This window comes from Eublepharis macularius, chromosome 19, assembly GCF_028583425.1.
Source record: "Eublepharis macularius isolate TG4126 chromosome 19, MPM_Emac_v1.0, whole genome shotgun sequence".
Taxonomy (NCBI): Eukaryota; Metazoa; Chordata; class Lepidosauria; order Squamata; family Eublepharidae; genus Eublepharis; species Eublepharis macularius.
Window position 1 is genome coordinate 4,254,602 of NC_072808.1, and position 16,974 is coordinate 4,271,575.

Here is a 16,974-nt window from a genome sequence, read left to right on the forward strand (position 1 = left end):
CAGTTCCCCTGGAGGAAATGGCTGCTTTGGAGGGAGGACTCTATGACATACTCCACCAGGATCTTTTCCCTCTCCAGGGAAACCTTCAGGAATTCCTCTACCTAGAGCTGGCAATCCTAGTTGAATCAATGGATGGCCAGAAGTTATACAGTCTGGCTACCAGAATCTGCACCCCCGTGAGCTTTGAGATCCCTCTCACTGTAGGGAGGATGGCTCCATATTTATCCTCCTTGCAGGTTCCACATCAACGTAGGGCCTTTTCCCTGGCTCGGTATAACGCTATGCCGTCTGCCATTTTATATGCCAGATTTAACAGGACACCCTATTCGACCAGTTATTGCCTATGTAAACAAAATTGTGTTGAGTCAATAACACACGTTCTTCTGCACTGTCATCTGTATGATGGTATATGTCACACATGTTTAAAATCTGTTCTGGCTAATATGACGGACTGCCCTGATTCGCTCCAAGTTTATAGATTGCTGAATGATTCTTTTCCTGAGGTAACGGAGATGGTGGCTAAGTTTCTCCACGATGCTTTGAAGTGGCGTCAAAGGTTATCACAAAATTAAGTTAAGATTGCTTTGTCCTTTTATTGTGTCTGTATTTTAATAACTTGACTTGCTGATATATGCCAGTAAAGGCTAACTTGACAATGGATGGACCAATGGATCGACTCATTTCATATGTTCAGTCCCCTGTAGGAGTGTTGTTCTCCATATTAAACTGGGAGAAGATCTGCTTGCCTAAGGTTACCAAGTGAGGTCCGACTCCTGAGGAGACCGTGGTAGCAAGAATTCCCCAGCTTTTAGAAGGCAACCAACTTTTCTGCTTGTGAGTTGTCTCCCTTCCAAACAGAGGAGACCGAAGACTTCCTGGTTTTGGAAGTCTTCATTCAAATCCAGTGCTGATTCCGCACACGTTGGATAATGCACTTTCAATGCACTTTATCAATCGTTTGAGGTGGATTTTTTGTTCCGCGCACAAAAATAATCCATTCCAAATGATCTATAAAGAGGATTGGAAGTGCATTATCCAACGTGTGCGGAATCACTCCAGGTGTGTCAGGACAGCCAATTGAAGATACTTCCACAAATGGTTTCTTCTGCACAAACTAGTGAAGATCTCCCCGAACTATCAAGTTCAAATATTGGAAGCAGAACTACATACTGTAATTGTTCCTCACGTTTTATTTCCTATTCTTGAGTCTTATTTTTAAACTTATAATGTTTTTATACTTACGTCTGTAAATTTCACTACTGTTTTTCTTCGGTATAATTCGTTTAATCGATATGTGCTGCTTATGAACCATAATAATAAATGAAAAAATGGGCATACTCTAATTCTGAGGGCAGAATATGATTTTCCCTGATGCAGAAATGAGAGATGGGGAAGGGGTGGGGGGGGCATGTAAGACACATCCAGCCAGGAAATGTCTCCTCCCAAAGAAACTACAACCACAAGCTCTCCCCATTTGAACAGACACCGCTCTGTTTAAAAACAGCCATCGGTCTCTCAAACCACAGCCATCATTCTCTGGCAACTTTGAAGATCAATTAATGTCTCCAGATTTATAGCCTATTAAAGGACAACAAAGTCAAAACCAGAAATCATCTTTGCCCAATAAATTCATACATAAGATCTGGAAAAAAAAATCTCTGTCAAGGTTCCCCAGATACTATACTTAGGAAAGCTGAATTTTGTCACTGTGTAGCTTGCACAAAGAAAGCACAAATCTTGGCTTATTTTCCTCAAATGTATCTGACTTCTCTTAATCATTGGAGAGGTGGGACGCAGCCATAGGTTTGCCAGCTCTGGGTTGGGAAATGCCTGGAGATTTTGGAGGTGGAGCTTGGGGAGGGGAGGGGTTAGGAAAGGGAGGGGCCTCAGCTATAAAATCCACCCTCCAAAGCAGCCATTTTCTCCAGGGGAACTCATCTCTGTCATCTGGAGATAAGCTGTAATTCCTGGAGACCTCTGGTCACCACATGGAGGCTGGCAATGCTAGGCGCATGGATGCTACACATGGACTGGAAGTCCGACCCGTGAAATTTGCTGAAAATATTGCTCAGCTCCTCTTGTAGCTTGTGAAATTGTGTGCCTGTACACACTCAACGCTACTATTTATAACATGCTAATTACTGTGCTAGCTGCTGTACAAATGAAACCAACGACAAGACCACCCGTCCAAGGATTTATAATCTAACAGGTGTACAACAAATACATTCTATTTGTATTTGTATTCTATTCGCCACATTATGCTAGGCCGCACGCCATGGCAGCCAATTCTTTACAACTACATTAAGAAGAATGATGTGGGGCATACATTTCTATGGGATGAAGATAAGGAAACATCGCATAATACCCCTTACTACACATGTACTGGGTTATCATAGCAGCATAGGTCTCCACCATAAGAGGAGGAGAGGTTTTCTGGGGAACAATCACAAGAGAACCGGACTAATATGGCTCAATGTGGAGAGGTGATACTTAGATACTGAAGGGTTTTCTTGGCAGCAGCCACACCACACAACTGTTTTAAGATCAGGCCCAGCATTTCTTGGACTATTCCACAGCCACACTCAATAGACCTCACCAAGATTTTTAACAGCGGTGCGCACACAACCTTAAAACTGGAAGACCCCTTAGGCAAAGCGCTGTCATTTCAATGTTCCATGCAGCTCCTAGCAAGCTGTTAGCACTAAATATACGTTAAACAGGAGTAAAGCAAGATTTTACTCAGGGAGTGAAAGTCAGGGAACCCAGTGACAACAACCCAATGGAGACGGGAGTTGGCCAATTTGATTCTCCAAAAACAAAGGCCAGCTTGGCATAAACCATGTCCCCAATTTTATAATAATAATAACAGCAACAGCAACAACAACATTCTAGTCATATACCGCCCTTCAGGACAACTTAATCCGCATTCAGAGCGGTTTGCAAAGTATGTCATCATTATCCCCACAACAAAAACATCCTGTGAGGCGGGTGGGGCTGAGAGAGCTCTGAGAGAGCTGTGACTGACCCAAGGTCACCCAGCTGGCTTCAAGTGGAGGAGTGGGGAATCAAACCTGGTTCTCCAGATTAGAGTCCCGCGCTCTTAACCACTACACCAAACTGGCTCCCTGTTTCTTGTTCTGGCCAAGAAACAAGAATTTTGTTTAGCAAAGACACTAGAACTATAAGCCAGCACAATAAATAAATATATTAGGATGTAAGTCACTATTTTCTCAAAAAATAGTCTATCTTTACTAGTTTGTGGATCACCCAGATTTCGAACTTTTCAAATCCAATTTAGAGAAGAAGCATACGTTGGAGCTGCTATGGGAAATTAACATGTATTAGTGTTATTGTAATTAACGTGCCTAAAATTAACATGTACCCTCTATGCTTTCCTAACTCCGTGGCCACCCACCTCCAAGTTCCCAGAGCAAATTCAAGCAAGGCCACACCAGCAAGAAACTGAAGCAATTCACAGGCCTTCCCATAATAAATAATGTTGTGGGCTGCAGTGAAAAGTACTCTGTGACATGACAATCATGGATCATCATCACAGAGAGACAATGTAATGTAGTAGTTAGAGTGTCTGACTAAGGCTGGGGAGACCTGAGTTCAAAAACCCGCTCTGGGCCAAACAGAAATGGCATCCTCGGGGCCATCACAAAGACGCCGAGGCCACCATTTTAAACTTGCCACAAGGGTCCGATCCTGATCAGAGAAGCTGAACCAATGACAGCCAAAGATTCTTCTGTCTTCACATTGGGGAAGACTGCCCAATCGTGACAAAGTTCAGACAAGGGGAGAGATGGGAATTTAAGAGCTAAACTACAAGAGACGAATTACACGAGGATGCGCACGTGAAGGGAGTCGCAATGTTAGCCGGGAAGCCGAGTTTTAAAAGACAAATCGGAAGGCTCTGTCAATTTCCCCTCTTTACAGAGCCCACAAAGATGGCTCCTCGGAAGGTTTATTTCCTCTTCTCCTTCCGGAAGGGGAGGTGAAACTGACAGAGCCTCAAGAGGAAATTAACAAACTTTCTGAGGAGCCATCTTTATGGGCTCTGTAAAGAGGGGAAATTGACAACGCCTTCCGATTTGTCTTTTAAAACTCGGCTTCCCGGCTAACATTGTGACTCCCTTCACGTGCGCATCCTCATGTAATTCGTCTCTTGCAGTTTAGCTCTAAGACACAGGCATTTAGAGTTGCTACTCTATCATATTGGAGGAGATTAGGAGCTGAAACAGGGGAAGGATCCTAAACGAAGACTGTTTTATCCATGAACATGGTGGGGGAGGGGGGGAGAAGCAGAATAGGTCATAGCACCGGCATTAGGAATCACCACTTTCTGTGCATACGTATGTTCAGGGGTCATTTCGTAGAAAAAAAGCTGGAGGAACTCATTAGCATAACTCATTAGCATATGCCACACCCCTTGACATCACCAGAAGTGTGTCATTAGCATAACTGATTTGCATGTGCCACACACCCTGACATCAACTATCCCAGCTGTTTTGGACCCAATCCTAGCCATTTAGGGCAGAAATTGGGCCCAAAATGGCAAAAAGGGGCTGAAAATGGCCGAAAAGGGGCCCAAAATGGTCAGGATTGGGCCGCTGATGAGCGGGAGAACGAACCACCACCTGTCAGAGGCCCGTTCTGGGCCGTTTCGGCCCCAATCCAGGCCGAAACGGGCCCAAAATGGCCGAGAGTCAGGTGGGAGGGGCCACCTGACATGTGACCTCTTTGGGGAACTGCTGGAATTGTGTTCCTGTGCGTTCGAAATGAGCCCTGCGTATGTTGTTGAATAGTTAGAGCAACAGTCTCTTATCATTACGACGAAACAGTACCTGTGACTTAGCAAAGAGGCACAGATGCACAGAGAACACAGCTGTGTCCCGTGGTCAGCTACTGATCTCTCACCCCAGACATGCAGTGCTGCCAGTGATAAAGCACTCTGTATGTGCTCAGAGGCAGTCTCTTTTTTAGAATGCATTTGCCTGTTCCAGGACTGAGACCTGGCACTGGAAACAGATACAGAGGGGCTAAGCCCCGGCTCAGTTTAAGCCCCGTCTCCTGGGTGGATAGCCAAGCCTCCCACGGGGACAGCTGTACATAGGATCGAAATGTTTCACCCATTCGCTTGGAGCCAATACAGAAAACCAAGCTTACAATTAAACTGACATTTCAGCACACGCAGTGTCTCTCCAGTGACTCATTTCTCCACTGGACTCCGCTCTCTGCAAAGCTTCTGGTGACTATAGCCTGGCCGAGCCAATGAGCGAAGGAAAAGGCCCCTTGCGTGGCAATGCAGCTGCTCTGGGCGTCTGCAGCTGGGCCAAAGCAATCGGACCACGGCCCAGCCCTCCGCTTCCTAGCCTCAGCAGCAGCAGCAAAAGTAGCATGAGTATCTATCAACTAGGCCATTGCATACTAAAATAATAACAAAAATTCATAGCAGAAGCATACGATCCCTTTCTCATACTGTATAACACTTTATACAGGAAGACACTTGGATCTTGCTGACTGCCGACTCACAGAGGGTATCAAAGCTGTCGGACGCTTCAGTTTCAACTTTCTGACTGTCTTAAGAATAGCAACCTACCTCCACCCCTAGTCGCCAAAACCCAAACCTTTTCCCCTTCCAAATTACATTCTATTGCTGTTTTTGAAACATTTTTCTGTCCCCACATTGACACTTCCACTTAGGGCCAAGCTACACATGACGAATGACACTTGAACGGCAAGTGGATTGAGTGGAGGGCAAGTGAACAGGGAGAAATACACTTGCTGTTCAAGTGTCATTCGCCATGTGTAGCTCGGCCCTTAGTCCGCTACCAGCATCTTTATACACAGAATAGTAAAGAGTCCAGTAGCACCGTTAAGACTAACCCGCTTTATTGCAGCATAAGCTTTCGAGAACCACAGCTCTCTTCGCCAGATGAATGCTGACAAAGAGAGCTGTGGTTCTCTGAAGCTTATGCTACAACAAAGTGGGTTAGTCTTAAAGGTGCTACTGGACTCTTTACTATTTTGCAACTACAGACTAACACGGCTAACTCTTCTCTGGATTTATATACAGAGGCAATCCACTGTGATCTGTCTGATAATGATCCATTTTGCTTTTAAAAAAAAACCCTTTCATGAAGCCTTCTAATGTGGTTCCACATCCTGCACTGATCCCCCTCTGCCATATGGAACATCAAGACCGCTTGGAGCTCATGCGGCCTTTTCGGCAAGCGCCAGTGCCTGCAGCTACGAATTCGTTGCTGGTGGAGGCCAAGGTCCAGCTAGTTCTGCATTCTGCACAGCAACCGGCTAAGCGCCTCCAGAAACTTGATGGCTTTCCCTTCTTGTTAGCATCTGGGGTCTGCTATTCAGAAGCATGCTGTCTCTGCACAAGGAACAGGCTTGATGAACAGCCAATCCTAGATCTATCTTCCAGGAACGTCTCTACCGCTTTTTAAAAAATCGCCTTAATACTTTCGACGATGGCAGCTAGGAACTTTTAACCCTCTCCTCCCTTGATGTCTGCAAAGGGTTGCCCTCATAAGTGTGTGGTGCTAGCTCCTAAAAATTTGGCTCTGGCACTATGCATTTAGCAAACTGCTCGTGTCAGAGGACCCTGCAAACAAAGTCCAGCATCTCTACCTTGCCTTCCATTCCACAAGAAAAACGCACCCTGCATATGGGTGAAATCAACAACAAGCCTGTACAAGGGCTTTCTCTGTGGTGGCCCCTACCCTGTGGGACGGCCGAGGAGGTCAGGAGAGCCCCCACTCTCCTAGCTTTCCACAAATGATGCAAAACTGAATTATTCAAAAAGGCTTTTGTATTGTAGGGAGGGGCTCTCCGATGCTTCGCTAACGAGTTAAGGACCAGAGACTTCACCACTATGTTGCCTTACGTACTACCTGTTGTCTTAAATATGTGCTCCTATGAGCTACTTGTGCTTCATGTACTCCTATGTCAGCCCTAGAATTGCTTCTGTTCTGTTTCAGCATTTCTTCAAGTCTGTATTGGTTTCTTATTAATGTTATGTCTTTGTAAAATTGTGTTTATTTACCCTACGGCATAGTTTATGAAATTGTCCTTGATACTGATTGTCCTACTCTCACACTGTGTGATCTGCCTTGAGTCTCAGTGAGAAAGGCGGACTATGACATAAATAAATAATAAATAAATTTAAAAGGTCTCTTTCAGTGAAATCTTAAGTAGAATGACTCCAGTGTAAACCCATTGAAATCAACACCAAAATTATCTTTCCAGAGCTTCCTCTAAAATCCCTAGTGGTGGACATTGTATATGGGGTAATAAGCAGAAATGGAAATTTTCCTTAAGGTAGTATCCAACTTTCCTCCTCAGTAATACTAAGGCTGCAATGCTGAGAACACTTTCCTGGGAGTAAGTTCCACAATAAAATGGGACTTACTTCTGAGGAGACCCGCTTAGGCATGATCTGTAAATATGCCAGGTGTCGTAATGCAGCATGCAGACTTCAATGGATTTTAAAAGGTGTCGGATTGCATTGCTAGTTCCAGAAAAACAGCCACAATATAGAACTCAGGGCAGGACGGGGGTCAGCTACATTTTAAAATGAGAGAGCCAAATTCTTCCAACATTGGCCCTTTTCACACTGCTTACCTGCTCCCGGGACGTTGCGAAATATCGCGCAAAAACCGCAGAAGATAGCGTCTTCTCGCGAGAGTTTTGCACGACGTCACGCAAAATACAGTCTGCTTTCTACTGCCTTACCCTTTCACACATGCAAAGAAAATGCTTGTATGTCTCCACTCAGTCAAATTCTCCTCCTGCCCCTCAACTAAACAAACCAGGCTCGTTTCTCATGAGATAACCTGTCCATTTCTGTCAAGATTTTAGTCGTTCTTCTCTGCACCCATCCCAGCCAGAATTCAGTCTTCTTGAACAGGGATTGAACAATAATAAACACTGTGGGACGTCAGCCTGAGCAACGCATCTTCAAATCCGTCAGTGTTGGGCAAGTTACAATAAGAGGAGCAGAATTACATTTCACAGGCACAGAGGAGACAGCTATTACCCAGGAAAAAATCCTAGCCTGACCTGACATCCTTTATAGCCCTTTTTAGGTTAAGGATAGCTGGGGGTGGAGGCTGTATCACCCTGGAACCTGAAGGCACATTACAGCCCAAGGAATCACCTGGCCTGCAACACCCTCGTTTAAAACATGGGGCAACAGTGCAAAGAACAAAGGGTCTCCTCCGATAGATGGTGAAGGAGGGGATGATACAGGTTTACATTGGGGGGGGGAAGAGTGGATAGTGTTTTTGTTTCCTACTAGAACAAGCAGCACCTAATGAATTCGATAGGCAATAGGTTCAGGAAACAGCCCATTACTCAACAGGTAATTAAATTGTGAAATTCGCTGCCAGTGGACGTGGTGATGGCTACAAGTGTAGATGGCTTTAAAAGGGGGCCTTGGAACGGCATACCTATGGGACCGCCTCCCTCCCTATGCTCCTCCACGGCAGCTTCACTCTTCCCAACAGGGTTTCCTGCAGGTTCCACCTTGCACATCGGCGAAATCGACAGCAGCAGCCTGTATCCGGGCTTTCTCTGTGGTGGCCCCCACAGCCTGCCAGAGGAGGTCAGGAGAGCCCCCACTCTCCTAGCTTTCCGCAAACAATGCAAAACCGACTTATTCAGAAAGGCTTTTTTACTCAGATAGGAGGGCTGTATTGTAGGGAGGGGATCTCAGAGCGGAACCACAAGTGACAAAAGGCACAGGTTGGACACTTGTCAGCTTCCCTCAAGTTTTGATGGGAAATGTAGGCATCCTGGTCTTGCAGCTTGGCTCTCTGACTGCTGTCCAATGGACTTTTCAACTGTCACTGGTCCAACATTCCGCCAAGCTGCCTACATTTCCCATAAAAAATTGAGGGAAGCTGACAAGTGTCCAACCTGTGCCTTTTGTCACTTGTGGTTCTGCTCTCAGGGCCAAGCTACACATGACGAATGACACTTGAACAGCAAGTGTATTTCTCCATGTTCACTTGCCCTCCACTCAATCCACTTGCTGTTCAAGTGTCATTCGTCATGTGTAGCTTGGCCCTCAGATGATCCGCTAATGAGTTAGGGACCAGAGACCTCGCCACTATGTTTCACTGGATTCCTACTAATGCTCTGTCTTTGGGAACTTGTATCTATCTACCCTATGGCATTGTTTATGGATATTGACTGTACTAATCTCACAATGTGTAATCCGCTTTGACTCTCTGTGAGAAAGGCGTACTATAAAAGACAAAAATAATTTTAAAAATGGAGGGAAGTCCATCCATGGCTTCTAGTCATTGCGACCAAAGGGAATCTCTCTCCAGAGAGGCAGCAAACTTCTGCATACCAGAGCTGGGAGGTGGCAGCAAGAGAAGGCCTCTGCCCTTACGTTCTTTTCATCTGCCCTCGAGGGCAACTGCTTGACTGTTGTGTGAAACAGGTTGCTGGACAAGAAGGATAACTGGTCTGACCCAGCAGGTACCAGCCCCCACTTTCTCTCTCAGGCATTCTCTTAAAAACTGGAAACAACAGACAGCCTACTTCACGTGGTTTCAGCAACCTAGAATGAATTAAGGAAATCATGGCTCCCACGCCTGTCCCAGAAACAGAACATGCGAGAAATCTAAGTCAAAGAATACATAATTAAATAACCCCCAGAGAGCACTGGGCTTTTGATATGCCTTAACATTTCTCCAGCTGTGCGTCAAGACACCCCAGGGACCACTCGTATGCCTTCAGGAGGTCAGATGGAGGGGGCTCTCTCTCGGGGGGGGGGGGAGGGCAGAGACCCTGAACGAGAACACCAAAAACACAATGCCAAATACTGACACCGCCTGCAAACCAATAACAGATACGTGTGGGGATTAAAAAAAACACACCACACTTGTGAGGTTTCAGGGCTGGTTAAGAAGAAGCAACAAAAAAGGGAGGGCATAAAAGCCATACTGGGTCCACGCTGGCTGTCAAAGTCACTAATTTGGAAACGACAAAAAGAAGCCACGTTACCACAAGCGCACATTCCTGAATGCGGAGAATTTGGGGAGAGAAAACAGCCACTCTTGAGCTGGAACGCAAGAGGAACGAGGGATGAGTTGAATGTAACAACAACAACATTCGATTTATATACCGCCTTTCAGGGCAACTTAACACCTACTCAGAGCAGTTTACACAGTATGTAACCAGGCACTAAACTGTAAAAAACGTTAATAATAATAACAACAACAGACGGATTATAAAGCTAGATATGACTGGATTGCAAAGCTGATTCTTTGGTCATTGAGTAAAAAGTATAACATGCCAGTATCGAAGAATTCATGGGAACATCAGGTAGAAAAGGTGCTAGAAAATGATCAAGTCAAGATCTTATGGGATTTTTAGAATACAAACTGATCAACACCTTGAACATAATACACCAGACATAACAGTTGTGGGGGAAAACCGAGAAGTTTGGATAAATGACACTGCAATTCTGGGGGATGCCAGAGTCGAAGAAAAAGAACAAGAAAAAATGATTAAATATAGAGATCTGGCAATAGAAACCACCCAACTATGGATGAAGAATGCAGCAGTAGTCCTCATTGTCATCGGGGCGCAGGGAACTATTTCGAAAAACTTTGCAATTCATATGGAAAACCTGCAGCTTTCTGACATAACACCTACAGAACTGCAAAAGACGGCGTTACTTGGAACAGCGTACATATTACGCCGATATCTGGTTGATACTTAGGACTCCAGTGGAAACTTGTATCAGCTTAGCAAGGCCAATCAATAATAACATGTGACCTCTGCTTATTGTTGATTGTGTTTCGGATAATTCGAATAACAACAACAATAATAATGAGGAAGAGGAGGAAGAGGAGGAAGATGATAACAACAATGCTTATATACCATGTGAACAAAGGTGGTAAGGAAGCATTTTAAATAATAAATAAAACAATAAACAAAGCGCCTAACAGTGGCATCCTAAACAGAGTTCTCCCCTTCTAATCTCGGCTTCAGTGGGGGCTTAGAAAGGTGTCACTCAGCTTCGGATTGCCCCATAAATCAGCCAGACACAGCCTCAACAATGCACAGAAATAATTAATCTAGTTTCTAGTCCACTCCACTTGGCTAGTATCCCAGCATGCAGAGGCCATGGCTCTGAGCTGTGGGGCAAGGAAGGTGTTTGTTTGGAAGCATCCACTTCCACAAGCAAGTTTTAATCCCCAGAAGAAAGGGACTAGCCTGCTGTTTGCTGATATTCAGAATGCCGCCCCCCACACCTTCTGTCCCACCCATGAAGCCAGCAACGCCTTCTCATTTCAGGCTATTTCCCCGGAACCAATCACAGTCAATTGTATGCAGTTCACATAAGGACTTTTCATCTCTAATTTCTTCTCCTTATTACACAGAGGGCAATTTCACACATTACTTGAGGGCAAGTCCAGCTCTGCCACTTGGGTAGCATTCAATCACAGCTCCAGCGGGGGAACGTTTTTGAATGTAAAACCAGTAGGGGAACATTTTAACCTTCCAGGACATTCAGTTGCTGACCTAAAAGGAGCAGTTCTCCTGCACAGGGATTTCAAAGGGAGATCAGAGAGAGAGACTACTGAATTGCAACTGATAACAAAGCTCAAAACTACACATCCGCCTGGACTGAATCAAGACAAAGGCTTCTTGTCTCCTTACAAATGCTAATTTCTCCACACCTACTTACCCCTCTGCATACCCCAGCCTATTCAGTCACACCTGCCATTGTCATTCGCTGGCTATTAGCATTTGGCTTCTGCAATCACTCCACTCTCCAAGATATAAGGACAGATGGACTCACGTTCTAGCTTGTATCTGAAGAAGGGAGCTGTGGCTCACCAAAGCTCACACCCTACCACATTTTGTTAGACTTCTAGGTGCTCCTGGACTCTTGCTTTTTCCCACTGCTATAGACAGACTAACAGGGCTACTCATCTTGATCTATGTAAGATCAAGCTGTGATAGGGCAGAACAGGAGACAGACGGGTGTGATTTATGGGTTACAATCTACCAGGGAGTCCCTTGCACAAACCCTGCTGCAATGAACAGTATTTCTGCTGAATTTCATGCAGAATCCCTTCGGCTCAAGGAAGCTGGCACGACAGATCTTCCAGGTGGATTTTGCTCCATATTAATTAGCAACAGGGAGGAGAGGTGCCATTTGGCAGCTCTCTGCTTCAGGCATCCAAACGCCTTGGGCTGGCCCTATATAAGTACATCTCATGTCTCGAGTGCTGAGAACGAAGCATTTGGGAATCCTGGCTCAAGCTAAGCTACAGAGATGCCATCCAGGGCACGGCAGATTAATTGCCAGTAGGCATGATCCCCATATACCTAATAAGTGCACAGTCTGGTTGATGCGTGGCCATGTGGAAGTAAAATCACATGGGCATACACATGTAGATACCCCACAGTGCCAAGTGACAGTTCACATACAGAAGCAAATACATTGATCCATTTTAGGCACATCTGTGCACTCCTTCCTCATCCATGTTATTAGTTAAAAACAAGGGAATTGAGGCAGACCTCTTTAGACATAACGTTGGAGAGGAACTTGATTGCGTGGATGTGCACACATACATACCTTCATTGACAAGAGAATATTTGGCACACGGACATGCAAACAAAAATGTGACAGCCACAAGTATGGTAAAATAAAATATGCCTGTATGTACAATCGGACATGCCTAGAAACATGCATGCATCCACAAACTCCAGAGGTGCAAATACGCAGATATTTCCCCAAGGCAAACACGCACGAATGTGCAGAAAATGGAAAATATATGCTCAGCTTCATGAACAAAACCTCACAAATACCTGTTTTGAGCCTGTGTATAAAAAGGCATGTCCAAATACAAGTGGGTGTTTGCACAGGCTGACACCTGCAAACAGCACACATCGAGAGTTGTACACATACCTGCGTGAGGAAACACAGCCATGGAACCATAAAACCAACCACACCCTCGGAAGACGACCAGTACTGTGACCCGGGCTTCAGCTCCTTCCACCAATTCAAACAACTATCTCTGCCCCTCTCCACACAACAGACTGAATGTCTCAACGTGGACCATGACATCTCACCAAGTATGCAAAGTGCAGGGTCCAACTAGCATTTCTTCCATGCATCGATATCTCAGCTTCTCCTCATCTCTCAGCCGCAAACAGTTAACAAATCCTTACACATAAGGGAGTCTCAACTGCTTCTCTCCATCCCATACCACTAAAACCTTCTGGAGGACTCCGCTGCTTCTGTTTGGACAAATGCACACATCCGTAGCTCAACACAAATCGGTAACCCCTCGACACGCTTCCAACAGCATGTACTCACAGTCAGGGTGCACCGATTCTCCCCCTCCCCCAGTCCTGCTTGTGACAGGTCGCTGATACTGGGTGACAGCAAATTCCAGATTAAGTAATCTGGAATTTAAAAGGAGCACAATTCTGTTTGGCTCCATAACCTTTTCCACCTTCTGCAGATAATCACATACAGTTCCCGCGGTTTGTGGATTTCTCAGGACACTTTGACAACATGACTTTTTTTTCCAACATGGGTATAACCTCCCTCTACAAAAAATATTGTGCACCAGTAGCCCACCCTTGGCCTCTTCAAAGTGCACTCTCCTCCAGCCCCCAGCAGCCTAACACACGCTCCCCAGACTACAAGACACACTCTTCCAAGTTGTGCCGTCGAGGCTGATTTGGAACACACCTTTGCTATCCTAGACAGTATGCATGGGGAATTGACAATTTTAAATACTGGGGCAGCTTGATTTCCAAGAACACGATTAATTACAAATTCCACCAGAAAGAAAACCCTAATCTCCACTCCAGCGTGTATCTGTATTTAAGCGAGACCCCAGGAGGGAAGGATGAAACGGCTCAGCGAAGGAAGGGGGTCTGGCTTCTCATATCCTCAAACCCACACGGATTTTCACGGTAAACAAAGCCCACCTTCCTTTTATCTTGAAAAAAGCTACCGGATATGTCAGCTCCATACCTTCTAGCTCCTCTAACTAGGGCACAGAGACCCTTAGGAAGATGCTCCCATTGTCTACGCTACATTATCGCTCGCACAAGGGAAAAACTGAACACACACACACACACAAGCCATCCCTTTGCAAACCGGTGTGTTGTCTGTGTGTTTCAGACCTCTAACCTAGGCGCCCATAGCTGAGATGTCTGAAAGAGTCTGGATATAAAAAGGAAAGCGTGCCACGGCTGCAAGAGGTGGCCACGGAGATCAATAGGTGGCATTTCCCAGAGCCAACCAGGCTACTCCAGGAGGTGTGGTCTCCTTCCCACTGGCACACAACTCACAGGCCCTTTGCAAAGATTAGCTTTTAAACACCCTATTGCTTTCTGTCTGACATTCTCCATCATCTCCTCTTTCTAAACAGCTAACTGCAAATTGTCTTCTTAGAATACCTCCCCCCACCCTTTTGCCTTTCCTCTCTTCCTTACACTATTCGCCGGGTAGATTCTGTCTTTGTCTTCGCCGCACAAAAAACCATCACACCTCAGTTCTAACAGCAGCTGGTTAGAGGAGGTTTGGAAAGAGGGAGGAGGAGGAATTCCTGGACAGATCGTCTCGGCATAAGCAAACCCGGTACAGCTGTCAAGGTGGTACAATATCAAGGTCCCTGCTCAAAGCCAGAGTATGTAAGCCTGTCCAGAGATGCCGTCTTTCCCGAGGATCTCAAAGCAGCACAGGCCTCTGGGCTCATGGGAGGCCCCATTTATACCCTCTAAATGCCCAAACAATGCCTCTCTACAGGTGGCACACTCCCCTCATCTGCCCATTCCCATAATCAAATGTAGCTCATCTTCGACTCCTTCCCCTAAAGATCTATCAAGAATTTCCTTTGAAAGAGAATGCAAGAAGGGGAATCTCTAGGACTGGGGAGGTGGCAAGAGAGTGGAAAGCCTCTATGTATGTGTCCTTTTCTCACAAATGGATCCAGTCCTCACAGACTCCACGATCTCCTGGGCACACAATCGCTCCTAGGAGGATGCAGTACCGCCAGAGCATGTATCCCTTTGTTCAAAACTAAACGTGGACAATACTTGGCACATAATCTCCAGCTGATGGTTGCATTTATATGTGCATGCCCACAAATACAGACAGACAGACACATATCCCAAGACACCTGTCATACTGGAAAGTAAGTTGCAGGCAGGTGGCATGGTGTCTTCACACCTTTCCCCCACCTGGTACCACCTGTCACTTAGCTATTCTCTCTCCATTAACAGAGTCTTCCAAGTCCGAGCAAAGAGACGGCCTGGTACACACCTTAAGCAACACCTGTCTGTGATGCTCTCCAACATCCAGCAACACTCTAACAACATCCTTCTCCTATGGCTCCAGTAGATAAGAAGATGGTCTGGTCCATGCCTTGGAAACTCCAGCACTGCTTGGCTGGGATCATGCCGGACACCCCTTGGCTGCACCTTCTCTCATACAAAATCCTGCTCTCGCTTGGTGGCAGGTAGAGGACCAAGTCCACACCTGGGCACCTTGGCTGGTTGGCGAAGTCCCCCAAATGCACCCAGCCACATGCTCAGACTCCTGCTATCCCAATCTGCGGGCCAGGCCTGCCCCCGTTCCCCTTACCTGGCCGAGGTGCCAGCTGCAGGCAGCTCCTCCCCGATGCCCAAACTCTGCCCGCTGCCCATCCCTGCCAGCCCTGCTGCTGCCCACTGACCTGCTCGGGTCCCTGGAAGCAAATCCGGCACTGCGGCGTCCTCATGCCACTATCCAGGCTGCTGGTGAGGGAGACCGAGTCCGGGGCGCCCCCGGGGCCCGCCGCGCCGGGCTGCTGGCCGGCCTGGTGCCCGGGGGGCTGCGGCCGGGGCTCCTTCTCCTCCAGGGCCAAACTCCGCGGCCGCGTCTCGGCGCCCGCCCGGCCATAATACTCCGCCTCGTCGTCCTGCCGGGCCGCGCAGTCGGCGAAGGGCGGCCAGCCGCAGCCGCCCCCCGCCGCCCCGGCCTCGGCCTCCGGGCGGCCGCGCCGCATCAACACCAGCAGCTTCAGCTCGTTGAAGAACGTGCGGAGCCGGTACTTGAACATCGTGGCCCCCGTCCTCCTCCTCCTCCTCCTCCTCCAAGGGCAGCGCGGGGCTGGCGGAGAGGCCGGGCGCGCTTAGCTGCGCCGCTGCCCCGCCGGGGAGGGCCGGCAGCCCGGCGGCGAAGGGCCGGCGCGGCGCGGGGAAGGGCCGCGGCGCCGCATCTCGCGGCCGGCGGCGTGTTCACAGGTGCGCCGGCGGGGGGCGAGGGGAAGCCGGGCTCGGGCGCGGAGGGGAGCCGGGCTCAGGCCCAGGGGCCGGCGGGCGCAGGCGGGGCTGGCGGCGGGGCCCCCGCTCCTCTCCGCCTAGGGCGCCGCGCCTTCCGCGGGCGCCTCCCGATCCCCGCGGGGCATGGCCGGGCGCGATCCGGCGGGGCTGCGCCTCTCCGCTCCGCTCCGCTCCGCTCCTGCGGCTTCTCCTCCTCCGCCTTCCTCCCGGTGGGCTCTCCCCGCAGGAGGCGGCCGCTCCTCCCCGAGCCCCGCCGCGCTCCTAGCCGCCGGCGCCCCTCTCCGTCTCCGTCTCCGTCGCCTCCTCTGGGCAGCTGCAACCGCGGGCGGCTCTTTTGTCTGCAGCGCTACGGGGAGCTCCGCGCCCTCCTGCCGCCGCCGCCGCCGCCACGCCGCCGGGCGCCAAGCAGCCGCATGCCCGCTCCTCCGAGGCGAGGCGGCCCTTGCTTGCAACCGCGGCACCGGGGCGGGGGACCAGCCGCGTCGCCCCTGCCGCGGCCGCTTTTATGCCGCCGGCCCGCCGCGGCGGGGGATCGTCCCGGGGCGGCCCCCGCGGGCCCCCGCCGCGCCCTCCCGCGCCCTGCTGCAGCCTCCCCCGGAGCCCGGGGGCTGGGGCGCACGGCGGGCGGGCGGGCGGCGGCGG

At 48.4% G+C, this 16,974-nt stretch overlaps 1 protein-coding gene across 1 annotated transcript in view; it reads right to left on the reverse strand.

Moving 5' to 3' along the window:
• Positions 1-16,124, reverse strand: part of MARCHF9 (membrane associated ring-CH-type finger 9) — a 33,516-nt gene extending 17,392 nt beyond the window's left edge. The window contains exon 1 of the mRNA XM_055003813.1: positions 15,744-16,124. Within this exon, the coding sequence (XP_054859788.1) occupies positions 15,744-16,109 (366 nt within the window). The 5' untranslated portion in view covers positions 16,110-16,124. The remainder of the gene's footprint in view (positions 1-15,743) is intronic.
• Positions 16,125-16,974: the final 850 nt, after the last annotated feature.